At 39.8% G+C, this 19,727-nt stretch overlaps 1 protein-coding gene across 1 annotated transcript; it reads right to left on the bottom strand.

Moving 5' to 3' along the window:
• Positions 1–4,682: 4,682 nt before the first annotated feature.
• LOC149455674 (olfactory receptor 2B6-like) lies at positions 4,683–5,621 on the bottom strand. Its single transcript, XM_089685975.1, has one exon. It carries the CDS (start codon positions 5,619–5,621, stop codon positions 4,683–4,685), a length of 939 nt encoding a protein of 312 aa, XP_089542101.1.
• Positions 5,622–19,727: the final 14,106 nt, after the last annotated feature.

Below are 19,727 nucleotides of genomic sequence, written 5' to 3'. Positions count from 1 at the left end.
GGTACTGGGTTGGTCTCTAATTCTTTCTTCTAATACTTGTCATAATATTAACCTTTTCCTATCTCCCTGAAGAAACTAGTCTGTGAAAGAAAAAAAAACTGTTCCCCTTTCTTCAAAGAAATTCATGTGAGTGGACTTTTGGAGATGTTGGATATATCTGAAGAATGTAATGTAATATCTAATCAGGGGAAAGTCATATAGGAAAGGTTCTTTACATACAATGACTCTATGAATATGGAACATTGAAAAAATGTGTGTCTTCGATAAAGTTGTTTTTATGATGTGATTGTTTTCAATACTTGTGTCAATAAAAGAACAATACATTTATGACTATTTTTGGGCCATAAAAATCCAGACGTATGTTTAAAATTTTAGCCATTTTTTGAACTTCTAGAGCACCATGCCCTCTGGAGTGTATTCTTAAGGCGTCAGCATACCAAGACATTTTGGATAATTTCATGATCCCAGCTTTGTGGGAAGAGTTTGGGGATGGTCCCTTCATGTTCCAACATGACTACGCACCAGTGCACAAAGCAAGGTCCATGAACACATGGATGAGCGAGTTTGGGATGGAGGAGTCCTGACCACAACCCAATAGAACACCTTTGGGATGAATTAGAGTGGAAACTGTGAGCCAGGCCTTCTCATCCGACATCATTGCCTGACCTCACAAATGCACTTTCGGAATATTCCTATAGACACGCTCCTAAACATTGTGGATAGCCTTCCCAGAAGAGTTGAAGCTGTTATAGCTGCAAAGGGTGGGGCCAACTCAATATTGAACTCTACGGTCTAAGACTAGGATACCATTAAAGTTCATGTGCATGTAAGGCAGGCGTCCCGATACTTTTGACAATACAGTAGATAGATAGATAGATAGATAGATAGATAGATAGATAGATAGACCGTATACAATGGTAAATGACACTGGTAAAGCTGTCCTAAAATCTGACATGTTTGACCATTGAAGACTCGTGAGACTTTGAATAGAGCATTGAGTCTGGGAGTATTAATAACTATAGAGTCAGAGTGAAAGTACAGAATGGAAAATGAGAGAACCAGAAGCAGCCTTGTTTGATGAGGAAACAGAACTGTGGAACAAATGAGGACTCTGGAAGATGTTTAATGTATTGTTTTGTGGTAACATCCACTGCATGGGGAGATTTATATATATATATATATATATATATATATATACACACTATGTTATATTAACTAAATAAATCATTAAATTGAAGAAGTGGGTTGGATAACCTTTACAAACTTCTTCAACATTACATAGTGAGCCCAGTGGAATGTGATAGATTTATAATAATATATGTGCAATAAAAAGGATAAATGAAAACCGTTATGGACAAGATTTAAATAACACAATATTTAGGTAAGTTTTTATTTTTTTAATGTTAAGGTTTAAATATTTTTAAGGCATTGTTAGTACAGTAAATATTTAAATCTTGTTAAACATAAATTCAATTCTATGTACTTAAAACAAATATAAAGAGAATGAAATTAGATATTAAATTTAAGGGTAAAATTGAAGGGTGTAGGAAACCCAAAGGAAACAACTGCAAATGGCCATTTTGTTGCCTCCTTTCTCGTAGAGCAATAGGTTGTCAGCATTGAGTATAGTGACTACAGTGTTGGACCAAAAAAACGTATACTGTAAATAGAGGCTTCAAATACACTATTGTGGGGCTTGGACTTAGACTCTCAACTGAATTATCAGATTTGGGTGAGATCTCCAAATGCCTTTTCTGGCACTGTTTCATTTAATTTCATTGATTACGAGGGAAAAGTATTATATAGTATATGTGATTTAAAGCAGAAGTTCACCTATAAAGGGAAGTTATGCTTTATGTCCTCCACCCCTCCCCCCTTTCCCTCATTTGGCACTTTCTTTTAGGGGGGAGCGGATAGCGGATACCTATTTCTGTATTTCTGGCAGGTACCCACTCCCACTTCTGCAGGAATCACCTAGCTGGAAAATGTCCTTTCGATCTTAGATTACAATGAGAGACCGGGGAGGATTCCTCCAAATGTGTGGATAGGGGAATAGAGTCAGTTTTTTTTTTGTTGATGCCACTGGTTGAACGCAAAAAAAGACTAATCTATCGACAGCTTAAAATGGGATTTCTTTTACTTTGGGGAGATCTCTTCTCACACCCTGTGGAGTCTACAGGACCCTGACAGGGTAGACTTAGATGGATGCATAGAAATAAATGGACTTTAACTAGTAACAAACAAATTGAAGCCCAACTACAGCTAAGACTTTTAACCCTTTCACTGCCAGACCCTACCTCCCAGTCTTGCATTCATGTGGCCAGACAATTTTTGCAAATTTTCACTTTTTGGCTTTGAAAGTTTGTAAAAGACCACCCAAAACGACATATTTTTGGAAAGCACAGAATCTGAAAAATTAAAAGTAGGTAATACTGATTTTGCAAGCCCCGTGATAGTTGAAAGTTTATCAGATTAAAGTTTCTTGATATTAAACCCAGGTAGTCATAACTTACAAATTGTATTATTCTCTGCAGACTTGAAAAATCTACATGCATATTTTGAGAAGAAGGAAAAATTATGATTTATAGATTTGCCAATTTGATGGGTTTTCAAATCCATGTGCTATTACCAAGTTCAACTGCATGGCTTTTTATTACAATCGAACGCTGATCTGGTAAAGGCTCTTTTTATTTTTAATATATATTATTTCACTGTATCTGTGCTATAATTCAGAAAGTATTGAAGCCTTGTTAAATTTAGAATCCTAAAGGAATGATTTCACTGGCTCCCCTTGTTTCATCTCGAAGCTGTATCCAAAGAAAATCTCACACTGCAGATACAAAGCTTTGAGATTACAGAATATGGGTGCTTAAGTATCCTTACAGTACACTGTTATTTTTATGGAGGAATTTAAGGCAAAGGTGTTTGTTTTCAGTACTGGTTAGGCAAAATTCATTAATTCTTAGATGTTAGACAAAAAGGCCAAAAATGCAAATGTTTGGACGTCGTCTGGGGAAAAAAATCCAGTAGCAGGTACTTGAATCCTGAAAGCCCTAAAATGGTACTAAGGATTCTTAGATAGAAGTCTGGTACCTAAGCTTAGGGGGCCCAAGCAACAACAAAACCAGATATAAGGTAAAAACAGCATACACCATTTGGGAAACTGAATCCCCAACAATAACATTAAAATTTGTATTTAGCTCAGGATATCTAAATAAGAATTTTGGTCCAAATCAAATATTCGGAATCAAATCTGCTTAGGGCCAATAGACAGAGACAGTTTATGTACCATCATGCAAGCATGATTGGCTTACTAAGCTAATACTAAGCTATTAAACCAACCTGCACAATATTACATAATTTACTGCCACTGTAATATACATTTTTTGGAACCTACTTCAGATGTCCATTTAATTCCATGACTTTATATTCAGAATTTTGAAGGTTCATGGGTTTCAGGATAATCACATTGAGCAAACGTTGCAGAAGAACCAAAGAGAGACAGAAGGTTTTGAGACAGCCCACATCCACAGAAGATCTGTAGTTACATAGTTACATAGTTAGTCTGGCTGGAAAAAGACAAAAATCCATCCAGTTCAACCATAAAAAAAAAAAAGTTATAATCCTATACCCACAGTTGATCCAGAGGAAGGAAAAAAAACAGGAAAGCATGATCCAATTTCCTTCTGGAGGGGAAAAAATTCCTTCCTGATCCCCCCGAGAGACAATTGGATATTCCCTGGATCAACTTTACCTATAAATGTTAGTATCCAGTTATATTCTGTGTATCTAAGAAATAATCCAGGCCTTTTTTATAGCAATCCACTGAGCTGGGCAGAACCAACTCTTGAGGGAGTCTATTCCACATTTTCACAGCTCTCATTGTGAAGAAACCTTTCCGTGTTTGGAGATTAAATTTCTTTTCCTCCAGATGTAAAGAGTGCCCCCTTGTCCTCTGTGATGACCTCAGGGTTAGTAGCTCTACACCGAGTTCACTATATAAACCACTGATGTATTTAGTTCTCCAAGATGTTTGGAACAGCCTACCTGCCAAGTTCCTTCGAAAACTGTGTGCAAATGTACCTAGAAGAATTGAGAAATTGATACTTTTTTACTGTAAAGGGTGTTCACACCAAATATTAATTTGATTTGGATTTTTCTTCCATTCATTTTCTTTCCATTTTGTTAATTGATAAAAGTAAACTATTAACACTTCTATTTTTGAAAGCATTCCTAATTTATAAGACTGTGGTACCATTTTCAAATTGAAATGTAGAAAATAGCCTACACACTGCAATTCATGTTTCAAGATTGACTTATATCTCATGTAGTAAAAAAAATATCAATCCGCTATGAAATGTGATTTTCTGTTACATGGAACTTAAGAAATGTTTGAAGCTTGTCTCCTGACATGCTGTCCATATTCTGCATTTCATATATTTCTGTCTGAATCCCAATGAGATAGATCTCCCCTCACTTTCCTGCAGTTGATGGAAGTCAGAGAGAATAGAAAAAAATCTTTTCAATAGTGTCACATAACATTTTTACAACATGGCTAAAGTTCTAAAAATAGGAAAGATTCTGAAACTATATATATATATGGGCTGACGATCTTTGCTTTCATTTATTGTTGTAGAAGCAGGGTATCGTATTGGATAAGGAAGAATACTGTGCATAATATTTTATTTATCATAACTTTGGAGCAAAAAAGATTTTGGCTTTCTCAATTTCTCCTTCACTTCATTATTATTCAGACTATAAATAATGGGGTTTAACATCGGGCAAATAATATTATAAAAAACAGGGATATACTTCCCTTGGTTATTGGAGTTGGAGGAGAAGCCACCAAAGTTCATTATCATTGCTGACCCATAAAATAAAACCACCACTGTGACATGTGAGGTACAGGTGGAAAAGGCCTTAGACCTTTGTGCTGAGCGAATCTTTAGTACAGAAGATATGATACAAATATACGTCCCTATAATAAACACAAAGGGTATAAGAATACTAATAAAACAAATCACAAACATAATAATCTCATGTGCGTGGATATGAGAACATGTTATTTTCATGAGAGCCACAATCTCGCACATAAAATGGTTGATCTGGTTTGGATTACACAGTGGCAGGGGAGATACAAGTGGTGGGAAGACAAACATCAAGAAGCTGGTTATCCACAAAAAGGCTGTAAGTCGATAGCAAACACTCCACCTCATCATAACAGGATAATGGAGTGGTCGGCAGATCGCAACAAATCGGTCATAAGCCATAATGGCCAGGAGTAGACATTCTGAACCTCCCATAAGAAGGACAACGTATAACTGTACAGCACAAGCTCCGAGTGAAATTGTTCTTTGAAGAGACAGTAAATCGTGCAATAGACGTGGTACAATTGATGATGAATTGCACAAGTCTACAAAGGATAAAATGCAGAGAAAAAAATACATCGGGGTGTGAAGTTGAAGGTTGGCAACAATTATGCATATTATAAGAACATTTCCAATTAAAGTTATGGAGTAAATTAGAAAAAATAGAACAAAAAGTGAAATGTTTACTCTTGGATCCATCGAAAATCCAAGAAGAATTATCTCTTTGAGAATTGTGTCATTGTTTCGCTCCATGACATTGAATACTTCTACATCTAATTAATATATGTATTAAAAATAAAATGATCTCAAAATTTTTTGTTTAAAAACATTGTATTTGTTGGGTTTCAGAATATTTTTGGAATTTGAAGTCAGATGTCATTCCTGTGTTTTTCCTTGCTAAGCAAATACATATTTTTTGATTAGAAATGTTGTATATGTATACTTTCTTAAATTGTTAGAGGTGTTTAACAGTTAATATACCTAGAAAGTGATACTTATTTTTAATATTCTAAAAGTCTATCATATACAGAGGCATACTTACAAAGCATGGGGCCTCATAGCAAAATGTTGAGGCCCGCCCATCTACACCTTGGTGACTTCTCTTTGAGGATCTTATGAATGTTGTTGCCCTGACAGCCCAAACATTGATATATTTTTTTAAATCTAGCACTCCATAAAAATGTTAGAGCCTCTGATTGGCTACCTGTGGTACTCTCAAGCTGAATAAAAATGTTCACACTACCTTTTGCTTGTCTTTGCACTTAGGGACTGCAGTTCCATAAAGGCCACAGTTCTTATCTTAAGTTCTTATCTTAAGTAGGCTAAGTAGGAAAACTGGTCTCACAGTGACTGGTGAAAAAAGTTCATGGCTAGAGCTGTCCCTACAGGCTAAATGTTGCTTGTAAAAGTAAAAAGGTTAGGTTCACAGTCTGTTTGCTTTCTGGAAAAAAAGCCACAATGGCATTAATAGCTGTTTAACTGGTCAACATGGTAATCCCCACCCCTTGTAATGGTATTTCAACTCTGGGTGTAGTACAAGGATAGCAGGCTGTGTTGGTCAAAGTTATCTTTGAGCAATACATTGCATGCTAGTTATGCCTCTGAATATTGGTGCACTCTTTGGACCTATCCTTTATGGGATCTTACTCATAGCTCCCACTTCCTCTCAGTACTAGACCATACCCTAAAGTAAAGAACATCCAAAGCTCACTGTCACTCCTATCCACACTCTGAAAGCTACATGACCACATAGCAGTCACATGGGATGCTGAGTCCAAACTCTGTGCAATATTCCTGTCTGTTAGGATTGGAGGTTAGACAGGGTTAATGACAATTTTCTCGTCCTTATATAACAGTGTTTGTTCCTGTTAATTGACGGCTCATGTTCAGGAGTCGGATCCTGGGAGTAGGAAAAGGTAATACGCTCCTTCATATTCTAAACTACGGTATCAAGGATTTCTTAATGCTCCTACAGACAACTAGACCAGCGTGGGAATGTACTTGCAAAGGTGAGTATAAGTAGGTGGGCGAAGGGATTGCCCATGAAGAATATTAATTTATCTTTATAGGCTCTACTGGCTGGTTCCCCGCTGACAGCTGAATGTCAAAAGAATTGTCGACATTGACCGACTATTAAAACATTTTTTAAAAAACAGCATGGGCTTCCCCCTCCCATCCCTACCAAGCCCTTCGGGTCTGGTATGGATTTTGAGGGGAACCTCCACGGCAAACATTTTTAAAAAATGGCATGGAGGTCCCCCCAAAATCTATACCAGACCCTTATCCGAGCATACAGCCCGGCAGGTCAGGAAAGAGTGGGGGGAACTAGCGAGTGCTCCCAGACCCCGAACGATACAAGGCCACGTGTCCTCAACGTGGGGAGTGCTTTGGGGGTGGGGTCAACCCAACGAACCTTGTCCCCATGTTGATGGGGACAAGGGTCTCTTCCCCACTACCCTGGCCCCCAGATCCCCCACCATGCAAATGAGTATGCTACTCATTCACAAAAAAAGTGTAGTAAAACATGACAGGAGACAGTTTTGACAAGTCCTTTATTAAAGACAGAAATTAAAAAAGTGTCTCCTGAAGTAGATTCAACATCAATCACAATGCCCGCCACCACCGACCCAAAAAAAGAAAACAAAAATTGCTCCATTCCAGCCATCTGACAGCTGCGCCGGGATGACAGTTCTTAAACACTGTGATGATGTTACCCCCGTCCCCTTGTGATGTCATCATGTGCTGTGATTGGCCAAAGCATTGCACCTGGCCTTTGGCTCAACGTTTCACCAGAATATGGCTTAATATGAATTGTGTACTTTATTCATAAAGATATCTTATGCAGTATTTGTAATACTCCTGAAGAAGCCATATTCTGGTGAAATATGAAGTTACTGCATTAATGTTCAAGCTGCATTGATTTGATGTGATGATTTGTAAAAATACCACTTGGATTATGTGTTTTTTAATGTTTTGTTACATAATAAAATTGTTATATTTTTATATAAAATTGGTTTTGTGAAGTATTGATTCTGGCACCTTCAAAATCCCCATCTGTATAGTCTTCTGCTTCCTTATATACAGTTGATTTTAAACATAATATCCCCAATAATCAGGAATTTTACTAAATTCGCATGTCAAAGAAACCCACAAAAACGTAGACCTATCAATCTGTAACTTCGCACTTCTCTCCTCATGTCAATGCTTTGTTTTTAAGCTCACAAACCAAATACAGTTTTAAAACCAAAATCCCTTCCGATAACACAGAACATGCAAGTAAAATACACAAAATATAATGCATACTATGCAAAATGGGGTGGTGGTGGTGCATATGTAAATGGAGGGCAAGGCGAGGTTGGGATTTGTTTAATTTTCAGCTTACTTTTAGTTCAGTTATTTCATATAAGAAATTATCAGTTACAAGTATATTGCCTACCTCCTCTTACAGTGACAGTTATTGTAACACAAATGTCAAACATCTAATTGTTGTATGAGTCCAGAAAATACGCAGACACAGAAAAAAGATCAATGCTTTTGTTAGCATTTGTTATATATAACCTTGTTATGAAATGTATGCATGTGAGTGTTTTGTTTTTTTTAGTATAGTGACTGTTGCATTATGGGCCAAATAGAACCCAAAAAAGGTATTCTTTTGAAAGTTTTCAAATACAAGTACAGCTGAAGTATACATCTTTCAGAAGATTGTGAAAAACTATAAAACTCCACAAAAAAAGCAAAGGCATACTTACTATGTATTTCTTCCACTGCATGCACATTCAGTATAGAACAGCTGCAATACGCTATATAATTACTGAATATAGAACAAAAAACAAAATATGGCAAAGCTGTGCATCACCTTTTCCTCTACAATCTGCAAACCTATAAAACAACTCCTAGAATTTATTCATATTGCCTGAGCTACAGCAAGCAATTATGGCAAAGTAAAAAAAAATATATTCTGCATCATAATTAACAACATGGGATTCTAATTCAAATTTAATGTCCTTGTAAATTTGATCACCAAGGACTAAAAAACAACAAAATATGTAAAAATAGATGAGAGGCTAAGCCAGGTGCCGCTACAGACTCTGGGGTGTTGCCGATGTTGAAGTTGGAATCTTTCTCCAGCCTGGGCTGGCTGAGTGACATCAACTGACAGCGAGCTTCCGCACTCCTGTGATCCACAGAAGTACAGCCAAAAGTGCTTTGGCTGTACTTCTCATTTAAACACGTCTGCACTGTTTGTTTCATAATTCTATTTAAGCTTCAGTGAAGGCCTAACTGTGCATTTAGGTCTAGCAGATATCTCTACACATTGCAAAGCAGCTTCATTTTGAAGGTCTATGTCTAGTGAGTACTCAGATCTTTACTGAGATTAGTTACTGCAAATGTGTGCAGCGTGACTGTGCCTGTGCGCAACCACAGGTTATGCAGAAAGTCAGGTGTTTAGACAGAGCTGAAATTAAACACAGTCTATCACAGCACAGCAATGCCAACAGCTGTGTTAACTCAATTCAATATTCCTTGTAGTTCCACAATAAAATTAAATACAGAGAAGCTTCAATGTATGCACAGCTTTCCATACTTTAGAATGTTATGCAAACAGATCTCATAGTCTGGATGGAGGCAAGTGCGATTTACCCTCCCTTGTGTAGATGGCTCTGTCTTGCTGACTGCTGTATAGAGGGAATGGAGGATGAGAGGTACTTTGTTCCTCTGAAGCCTCCGTAGTCGTCACCAGGAGAGTAGTGATCCAATTGGACACTGCATCTCTGGATGATCTCAGCAGCCATTTTGGCGAGGACAATACTAACAAATAGCACTGCCTCACTAGCAAAGTGGATAGAGTAGGGGCAGGATCCACACTGCTTAGGGAGAGCACATCTAGTCCTAGGGAAAAGTTCCTGACAAGGAGGGATAGAATAGGGACACCTCTGCTGGCTCCGCCATTTCTGGAGCTGTGACAAGAATTTAGTCATCAGTCTGCCAAGTGCCATTTAGACCACTACACCACCTAACAGCCATCCCTCTCTAAGCAGATCCTGCTCCAGAAATGTAAGCCTTATTAAGGCGACACATTGAGGTGACCTTATTAATTAAGGTGAAAGTTCTTGCACCTGCGATGCCTGTGCCAGTGAGGCGCTGACACCAAATTGCTTTTAGACCATTAAGCAAACACCTTGCAGATGTTCTCTACTTGTTATTTGATGCTTTTACTTAAGCAAATAATAACTGTGCCACTCTCCTTGGTCACGGTGTTCCTTTCCTTCATTTCAGGTAGCAACCAACTGGCCTTGCCCATATTGGGGAAATATTGCTACCTGCTTACCTGGTACCATGCACAGCCTTTGTGTCTGTAAAAAGGCTACAGACCCCTGATAAAGTGTCATATTTCTGCAATGTCCTAAAATGAGACAAAGATAAATCATTTCAGAACTTTTTATACGTTTAATGTGACCTATAAACTGTACAACTCAATTGAAAAACAAACTGAAATCTTTTTGGGGGGGAAGAAAAAATAAAAACCTAAAATAATGTGCTTGCGTAAGTGTGCACACCCTCTTATAACTGAGGATAAGGCTGTGTTTAGAATTAGGCAATCACATTCAAAATCATGTTAAATAGGAGTCAGTACACACCTGCCATCATTTAAAGTGCCTCTGATTAACCTCAAGTAAAGTTCAGCTGTTCTAGTAGGTCTTTCCTGACATTTTCTTAGTCGCATCCTACAGCAAAAGCCATGGTCCGCAGAGAGCTTCCAAAGCATCAGAGGGATCTCACTGTTAAAAGGTATCAGTCAGGAGAAGGGTACAAAAGAATTTCCAAGGCATTAGATATACCATGGAACACAGTGAAGTCAGTCATCATCAAGTGGAGAAAATATGATGCAACAGTATCATTACCAAGAACTGGACGTCCCTCCGAAATTGATGAAAAGACAAGAAGAAAACTGGTCTGGGAGGCTGCCAAGAGGCCTACAGCAACATTAAAGGAGCTGCAGGAAAATCTGGCAAGTACTGGCTGTGTGGTACATGTGACAACAATCTCCCATATTCTTCATATGTCTGGGCTATGGGGTAGAGTGGAAAGATGGAAGCCTTTTCCTACGAAGAAAAACATCAAAGCCCGGCTAAATTTTGCAAAAACACATCTGAAGTCTCCCAAAAGCATGTGGGAAAATGGTCTGATGAAACCAAGCTTGAACTTTTTGGCTATAATTCCAAAGGATGTGTTTGGTGCATACATAACACTGCACATCACCAAAAGAACACCATACCCACAGTGAAGCATGGTGGTGGCAGCATCATGCTTTGGGGCTATTTTTCTTCATCTGGAACTGGGGCCTTAGTCAAGAGAGAGGGAATTATGAACAGTTCCAAATATTATTATTATTATTATACAGGATTTATTTAGCACCAACAGTTTGCTCAGTGCTTTGCATTATAGTGGGAGACAATACAGCAACAATACAGTTCAATACAAGAGGAAGTTGAGGGCCCTGCTCCTTGGAGCTTACAATCTAGGAGGGAGGGGTGAGTGGTACAATAAGTTAAACTGTGGGGGATGGATTGTTTGGAAGCGTAGAGGATACCAGTATTAGCAGAGAGCGGGATAGGCTTCCCTGAAGAGATAGGTTTTCAATGATCGCCTAAAGGTAAGTAGAGTAGGTGATAGTCTGATAGAATGGGGTAGGGAGTTCCAGAGGATGGGTGACACCCTGGAGAAGTCTTGGAGACGAGCATGGGAGGAGGAGATAAGGGAGCTAGAGGGTAGGAGGTCTTGATAGGAGCGGAGTGTACGGTTTGGGTGATATTTAGAGATAAAATATAAGGTGAAACTAATATATGAGATAGACTCATTACATGCAAAGCAAGATAGTTCAAGCCGTGATTTGTCATAATTGTGATGATTATGGCTTACAGCTCATGAAAACCCCAAATCCACAATCTCAGAAAATTAGAATATTACATGCAATCAATAAAACAAGAATTGTACATAGAACAATATCGGACCTCTGAAAAGTATAAGCATGCATATGTACTCAGTACTTGGTTTGGGCCCCTTTTGCAGAAATTACTGCCTCAATGCGGCGTTGCATGGAAGCTATCAGCCTGTGGCACTGCTGAGGTGTTATGGAAGACCAGGATGCTTCAATAGTGGCCATCAGCTCTTCTGCATTGTTCAGTCTCATGTGTCTCCTCTTTCTCTTGGCAATGCCCCATAGATTCTCTATGGGGTTCAGGTCAGGCGAGTTTGCTGGCCAATCAAGCACAGTAATCCCACGGTCATTTAACCAGGTTTTGATGCTTTTGGCAGTGTGGGCAGGTGCCAAGTCCTGCTGGAAAATTAAGTCAGCATTCCAATAAAGCTTGTCTGCGGAAGGAAGCATGAAGTGCTCCAAAATCTCCTGGTAGACAGCTGCGTTGACCCTGGCCTAATGAAGCACAGTGGACCAACACCAGCAGATGACATGGCTCCCCAAATCAACACAGACTGTGGAAACTTCACACTGGACTCCAAGTATCTTGCAGTGTGTGCCTCTCCATTCTTCCTCCATACTCTGGGTCCTTGGTTTCCAAATGAGATGCAAAAGTTGCTCTCATCAGAAAAGTGGACTTTGGACCACTGAGCAACAGACCAGGTCTGTTTTTCTTTAGCCCAGGTAAGACGCTTCTGACGTTGTTTGTTGTTCAGAAGCGGCTTGACAAGAGGAATACGACATTTGAAACCCATGTCCAGGATCCATTTGTGTGTGGTGGCTCTTGGTGCACTGACTCCAGCCTCAGTCCACTCCTTGTGAAAGTCCCCAACACTTTTGAATGGCCTTTTCCTAGGTACACCATGCTAGTACCAAAAAAATATCCCACACACCATTACACCAACACCAGCCTGAACCATTGATAGAAGGCAGGATGGATCCATACTTTCATGTTGTTCACGCCAAATTCTGACCCTACCATCTGAATGTTGCAGCAACCAATCTGCCCATTGTCCTCTGACATCAACATGGGATATTTTTTCTTTTTCAGACCATTTTCTGTAAATCATAGAGAAGGTTGTGTGTGGAAATCCCAGTAGATCAGCAGTTTTTAAAAAAACTCAGACCAGTCTGTCTCACACCAACAACCATGCCACTTTCAAAATCCCAATTCCCAATTCTTCCCCCCATTCTGATGCTCGGTTTGAACTTCAGCAAGTCATCTTCACAACGTCTACATGCCTAAATGCACTGAGTTGGCAATCTGTGTTACCAAGCAAAACAGGTGTACCTAATAAAGTGGCCGTTGAGTGTGTGTGTATATATATATATATATATATATATATATTGTAACAGGGTTAGCTCGGCAGCGGGTGTGTGTGACCCCCTGGATGGGTGCACAACACAAAAAAAAATAGGCACAGCACAACAATAGTGGAGGTGAAAACAAACAGGTGCAATTTATTTACAATATTTACAGAAAAAATGATAAACAAAAAGAAACATCAAAATAAATCCTGGCCAACTTGGCTACTTACTGCAACAACAGCTTCTCCCTAGCTACCCACTAGGTACAGCCTGCTGCTATACCTAGTTGCTAGTACTTGGAGGCTAGCCACACAGGCTTTGGTCTCTCTGCACACAGGTAACAGGTCAGCTCCCTAGACAATTCAGGCACAGATCTGGTTCCAGGGTGGAGCAACTCCCTAAGCACTCTGGGAGGTTTTATAGAGGTGTTTAATGAGCCCACTACCTTCAGCTGGGCTCATTACCTCAGTGCTGAAGGACTCAGCACTTCCCTCTAGTGGTACAAATCCCCATAAAGCCTGAACCTTGGACAAATATATCGTCCATCCAGGACGCAACCAGGTGATTTCACCTGCCTACTGTCACAATATATATATATATATATATATATATATATATATACACTATATATATATATACACTGCTCAAAAAAATTAAAGGAACACTTTGAAAACACATCAGATCTCAATGGAGAAAAATATAATGCTGGATATCTATACTGATATGGACTGGGCAGTGGCGTTCAGGCTATAAATGAGAGGGTCTAACATTGGACAAAAAATAAGATAAAATAAGGAAATATATTTGCCTTGGTTTTTTGAGTAGGGTGAAGTGGCACCAAAATTCATGACCAATGCAGACCCATAGAAAAAACCCACCACGGTAATATGGGAAGTACATGTGGAAAAAGTCTTAGACCTTCTTGCCGTGCGAATCTTTAACACAGAGGCAATGATAGAAATATATGTCCCCAGAATAAACACAAAGGGCAGGAGCAGGCAAATAAAACATATAACTAGTATCATAAGCTCATTTGAATAAACAATATAGCATGACAATGTCATGATGGCCAGAATTTCACACATAAAAAGGTTGATCTGGTTTGGGTTACACAACGGCACAGGAGATATAAAAGTTGGCAAAACAAATACCAAGAAGCTAGTTATCCAGAAAAAGGCCATCAGCTGGTAACAAATGCTCCATCTCATCATAACGTGATAATGAAGAGGACGGCAGATGGCTATATATCGGTCATAAGCCATTATGGCCAAGAGAAGACTCTCTGATCCTCCCATGAAAAGAATAATGTAGAACGGGATGGCACAGGCACTGATGGAGATTGACCTTTGAACAGAGAAAAGGTCAGCCAAAAGACAAGGCACCACTGTGGAGAAAAGTCCACAAAGGATAAGATAGAGAGGAAAAAGTACATTGGAGTATGTAACCTATGGTAAAAGAGAATAATGCATATAAGAACATTGCCAAAAAAAGTTACCAAATAAATGATGAAAAATAGAACAAAAAGTACAATGTTTATCTTTTGATTGGTGGAGAATCCTAAAAGAATGACCTCGGTAACAATTTAGTACAACTGGGGGAATCAATGGTGGAGAAGGATCTGGGGGTTCTGGTAGATCACAAGCTTAATAATGGCATGCAATGCCAAGCTGCGGTTTCTAAAGTGAGCAAAATCCTCTCTTGTATTAAAAGAGGTATAGACTCCAGAGAGAGAGATATCATATTACCCCGGTACAAATCATCAGTAAGACCTCATCTGGAATATGCAGTTCAGTTTTGGGAACCAATTCACAAAAAGAACATTGGGGAACTGGAGAAAGTACAGAGAAGGGAACTGAGTGTATTCTCTCTTGAGAAGAGGAGATTAAGGGCGGATATGATCAACATGTATAATACATAAGGGGGGATATGATCAACATGTATAAATACATCAGTGGTTCATATAGTGAACTTGGTGTAGAGCTATTCACCCTGAGGTCATCACAGAGGACAAGGGGGCACTCTTTACGTCTGGAGAAAAAGAAATTTAATCTCCTAACACAGAAAGGTTTCTTCACAGTAAGAGCTGTGAAAATGTGGAATAGACTCCCTCAAGAGTTAGTTCTGGCCAGCTCAGTGGATTGCTTTAAGAAAGGTCTGGATTCTTTCTTGGATACCAAAATATAACTGGATACTAACATTTATAGGTAAAGTTGATCCAAGGAATATCCAATTGCCTCTCGGGGGATCAGGAAGGAATTTTTTTCCCTGCAGGAGCAAATTGGATCATGCTTTGCTGGTTTTTTTTCCTTCCTCTGGATCAACTGTGGGTATAGGATTATAACTTTTTTTTTTTAATGGTTGAACTTGATGGACTTTTGTCTTTTTTTCAGCCAGACTAACTATGTAACTATGTAACACTCCTCTGCTCCTCCTCCAAGAGAAGTGACTGACAGCAGAATCAAAGTTTTTCAATAACATCCCTTAGACAAGGAGAAGATAGTGTTCCTTGTGGGCACAGTTCAAGTTTCCTGTGCACGCTGGTAGGTAGCACCTGCAGGTCCAGAAAACTGAATAAATGCAGGGGCACACATGCATACATGTGAAAAGACTAATGGCACATATAGTTCAGAGATTTAGAATCAAAATGTTATGAATTCCGGCTCCCTCACACAAACTTAGGAGATATGGTACTGTGAATATGAGCATAGTAAATAAATGTGAGTGTTTATGCCAACATATCAGCAAATTATGCACTGGGTAACGTATACTAAGATGATTACAATGCATTAATATAAAAAAACTGAAGAAATCTACCCAATAAGGGTGGACATAGAAATATTTTTTTTTCTTGCATGAGCAGAGGGGAATTAACTCCTTTGTTAGGTTTTTTTGGGGAGATTTCTTTTAACTTCCCATTACCTCTTAACAGAAGAATAAGTGAGGGGACTATAAATCTTTCCAAATTAATTTAAAAGTAAAAAAGCTTTGGATAGAGTTGTGTTTACCCTCAACCTATGAAAAGGGGGTGCTAGAACCTATTATACTCTATAATGCCCCCTCCTCCTACCAGTTTAATGACCAAGGTCCCATCCCCATATGTAGGACACCCTGACATCATCTCATAATTCAATAATTACTGTAACTGTGTGTTACAAAGGTTACACAATTGTGAATGGGGCCATTGATTATACGCGGTAGACATAGAGAGGGTTCCCTGTGAATAGGTGTAGTTGGGAAGCCCCATTGAGATCAATGGGAAGCTGACAGCTCCTACAGATTTTAAAGACTGTTTGCATATAAAGGCTCATGGAGAATGATCATGGAGAATGAATGACCTGTGAATGATCGGCCCTGGATGCAGACAGTTTGGGGTTTATTTACTAAAGCTGGAGAGTCCAAAATCAGACTCCCTTCTGCATAGAAACCAATCAGCTTCTAACCTCAGCTTGTTCAATGAAGCTTTGGCAATGAAACCTGGAAGCTGATTGGTTTCTATGCAGAAGGGAGTCTGATTTTGGACTCTCCAGCTTTAGTAAATAAACCCCTTTCTGTCCAGGGATGATCATTGACAGGTAATCACTCCATGAGTAGCTGCAGGAGCTGACAGTCTATTGTTGTTTTTGAATAGCTGTGGGAGCTGTCACATCCTATTGCCTTTGAACAGCTGTGGGAACTGTTATCCTCATATTGTCTTTGAATGGCTGTGAGGGCTGTCAGCCTCCCATTGTTTTCAGTGGGGCTTCCCACTTGCACCTATTCTGCAAGGGCAGAAGGGGGCTGATATATATTTTCCCGATTGTATTTTAATTTACTATTTAGCAGGGGGGTTTTTTCTCAGACAATAGGTGCAGACACTCCCTTCTTCAGAGTCACCCCCTTGATTCCACTCCCTACCCACTTCTGAGCACCATCCCTTAGTTCCACTTACCAGTACAGCTTCTCTTGGAGAATACAGAGTATCATTTTCTTGGGCTAAGCAATTTCTGTAGAATTTGTTAATCATAATAAAAGCAGTAAAATAGATCCCCTGCAGCCACAAACAATAGACCACTGGCATCAATAGATCCCCCTTAGTAACAATACCCCCCTTCCCCCCATCAGCAATATATCCCCCAGCAATAAAAGACCCCTCCCTTAACAGTAGTTCCCTCCCAGCAACAATTGACCCCTAGCAATAGAAGACATCCCTCCAACAACAATAGATCTCCCACCAGCAAGGATAGACCATCATCAGCAACAACAGATCCCCCTGCTACATTAGATCCTCCAGCAACAATACATCCTCCAGCACACCCCACCACCCCTTGCTGTTACATACATTCAGTGCTGGAGGTTCCAGAAATGCATTCCCCCAAGTTCCCCTTGGAAAAAAGCCCTGATATTAAGAAACATAGAAGAGTGACAGCAGAAAAAGACCAAGTGGTCCTTCAAGTCAGCTTTATTTTTTTTAATTTACAGTATATATATTTTTTTTCTTGTAAATGTTGTCTTTTTTCTAGAATCATGTGAAAAAAAAATAAAACAACCTTTATTTTATCTTTAAATGACTCAACTACATTTTATACCAAAAACATAATTGTAGCGTTGTTCTAAAAAAAATAAAGATAACAGAACTAAAGGCTAATTTCACTTTTTAAAAATGCATCTTTTTTTCTTTGGAGCCTGCAGAGCACTGCACCCACGATCAGCAGATTGCAGGTGGAATACCAGGCTCCTGCAGACTCTTACTGAAGTCCTATGAGCACGCTTACCAGTACCCTCGCAGTTCCTTCAGAACTACAAGCCATCTGCTGCAATGGCAGACTGGACTTGTAGTTCATTCATTCATTCATAGATTGCTGTGAATGAATGATGTGGCTGTGCGGGGAGAGCACCACACAGCCATGCTGTTTTGAATAGTGACAGTGACTGAGGATCCCCTACCTGCTGTCACAGGGAGAAGGGGGATAGGGGTGTGCAGAGGGCAGGTCTGGAGAACAGAAGACGAACTTAGCCTTTAAGTTTGTATTTTATATACTAGCAAAGTGTGCCTAGTTCACCTTTATTGAGTAATAACAAGTAATAAGTAAATAGTGTAGAATATTAGTAGGCTCTAGCTGTATGTACTCAGTGTATGCTTAGGCTGATTACCATGTTAATTTTTTGACTGTGTGCTGTGCCTTTGTGAGGTGTGATCTATCCTATTCCCTTGTTCTTATTAATTTCTACATCTAGATTGTTAGCTCATATGGGCAGTATTTCATGCAGGGCCATCTTTAATATTGATTGGACCCTGGGCAAACATTTTTGGACACCCCTAACCGTTGCCCCCCCCCCCAGCCCCCTATTCTGAGACATACAATGATTAGCAGCTAGACTCAAAATCAGTTTACTGCAGCAGATCAGGCAGCGCTTGGTTTCCAGAGTTTACAGCATATCAATACTGCTCACTGACTGGTTGCTAGAGGTTACAGCACGCATTTCGGCTCACTGATCAGTTGCTAGAGCTTACAACATATCATTTCTCCTTGCTGATTGTTTGTTAGAGGTTACTGCACATCATTATTGCTCACTGATTAATTGCTAGAGGGTACTGCACATCCTTACTGCTCACCCATTGGTTCTTAGAGGTTACTGCACATCATTACCACTCACTGATTGGTTGCTAGAGGTTACTGCACATCATTACTGCTAACTGATTGGTTGCAAGAGGTTACTGCACATTATTATTGCTCACTGATTGGTTACTAGAGACTACAACAGATCATTACTGTTCACTGATTGGTTGCTAGAGGTTATAGCACATTATTACTGTTTACTAATTGGTTGCTAGAGGTTAGATCACGCAATCTCCTCACTGCCTGCACTCCACAGTCTGCAGAGGGGACAAGACCCATTAAAAGACAGAAAATTCTAGAACTTGTTATTAGCAATGAGCAGGGCAGAGGACACACAACTATGAAAGTTGAATGAGTGCAGGAAGGAACAGAGCCCAATGTGAGCAGCATCTCCGAGGATGGGCTGCCAGGGTACATAAAGAGTGCAGGGTTGAAGGGTGCACTACGTACAGACTGCAGGGTTGAGGGATGTGCTTTGTATGAAGTACAGGGTTGAAGGATGTCTTGTGTATAGAGTGCAGGTTTGAGGGGTGTGCTGTGTACGGAGTGCAGATTTGAGGTGTGCATTGTGTACAGAGTTCAGGGGTGTGCTGTGTATGCAGTGCAGGGTTGAGGAGTGCGCTATGTACAAAGTGCAGGATTGAGGGGTGCGCTTTGTACAAAGTGCAGGATTGAGGGGTGCACTTTGTACGGAGAGCAGGGTAGAGCTCACCCACCAACCCCCTCACACACACACAGCCACCCACCCACACACCTTCCAGTAGAGAGCTTTCCTCCTGCTCCAGTTCCTCTCCCACCACCTAGAAATTTTCAGAGTGGGGCTGCAGAGGAGTACTTACAGCGTGTCTGTGCAGGCTGCCAGTGGGGAGGAGCTTCTGCCTGTGTGGATTCCCTACCCCCTCCCTCTCCTATAGAGATCAATGTGTAAAGCAGGGAGAGTTCTGAGAGTGGCCGCTGGGAGAGGAGCACTGTCAG

This window comes from Staurois parvus, unplaced genomic scaffold, assembly GCF_062004578.1.
Source record: "Staurois parvus isolate SC_StPar_1 unplaced genomic scaffold, SC_StPar_1.0 ptg000390l, whole genome shotgun sequence".
Taxonomy (NCBI): domain Eukaryota; kingdom Metazoa; phylum Chordata; class Amphibia; order Anura; family Ranidae; genus Staurois; species Staurois parvus.
This window is presented reverse-complemented; position numbering and strand designations above follow the sequence as displayed.

Coding starts and splice junctions, on each gene's coding strand:
- LOC149455674 (XM_089685975.1), bottom strand. CDS start 5,621: ATGGAGCGAAACAATGACACAATTCTCAAAGAGATAATTCTTCTTGGA.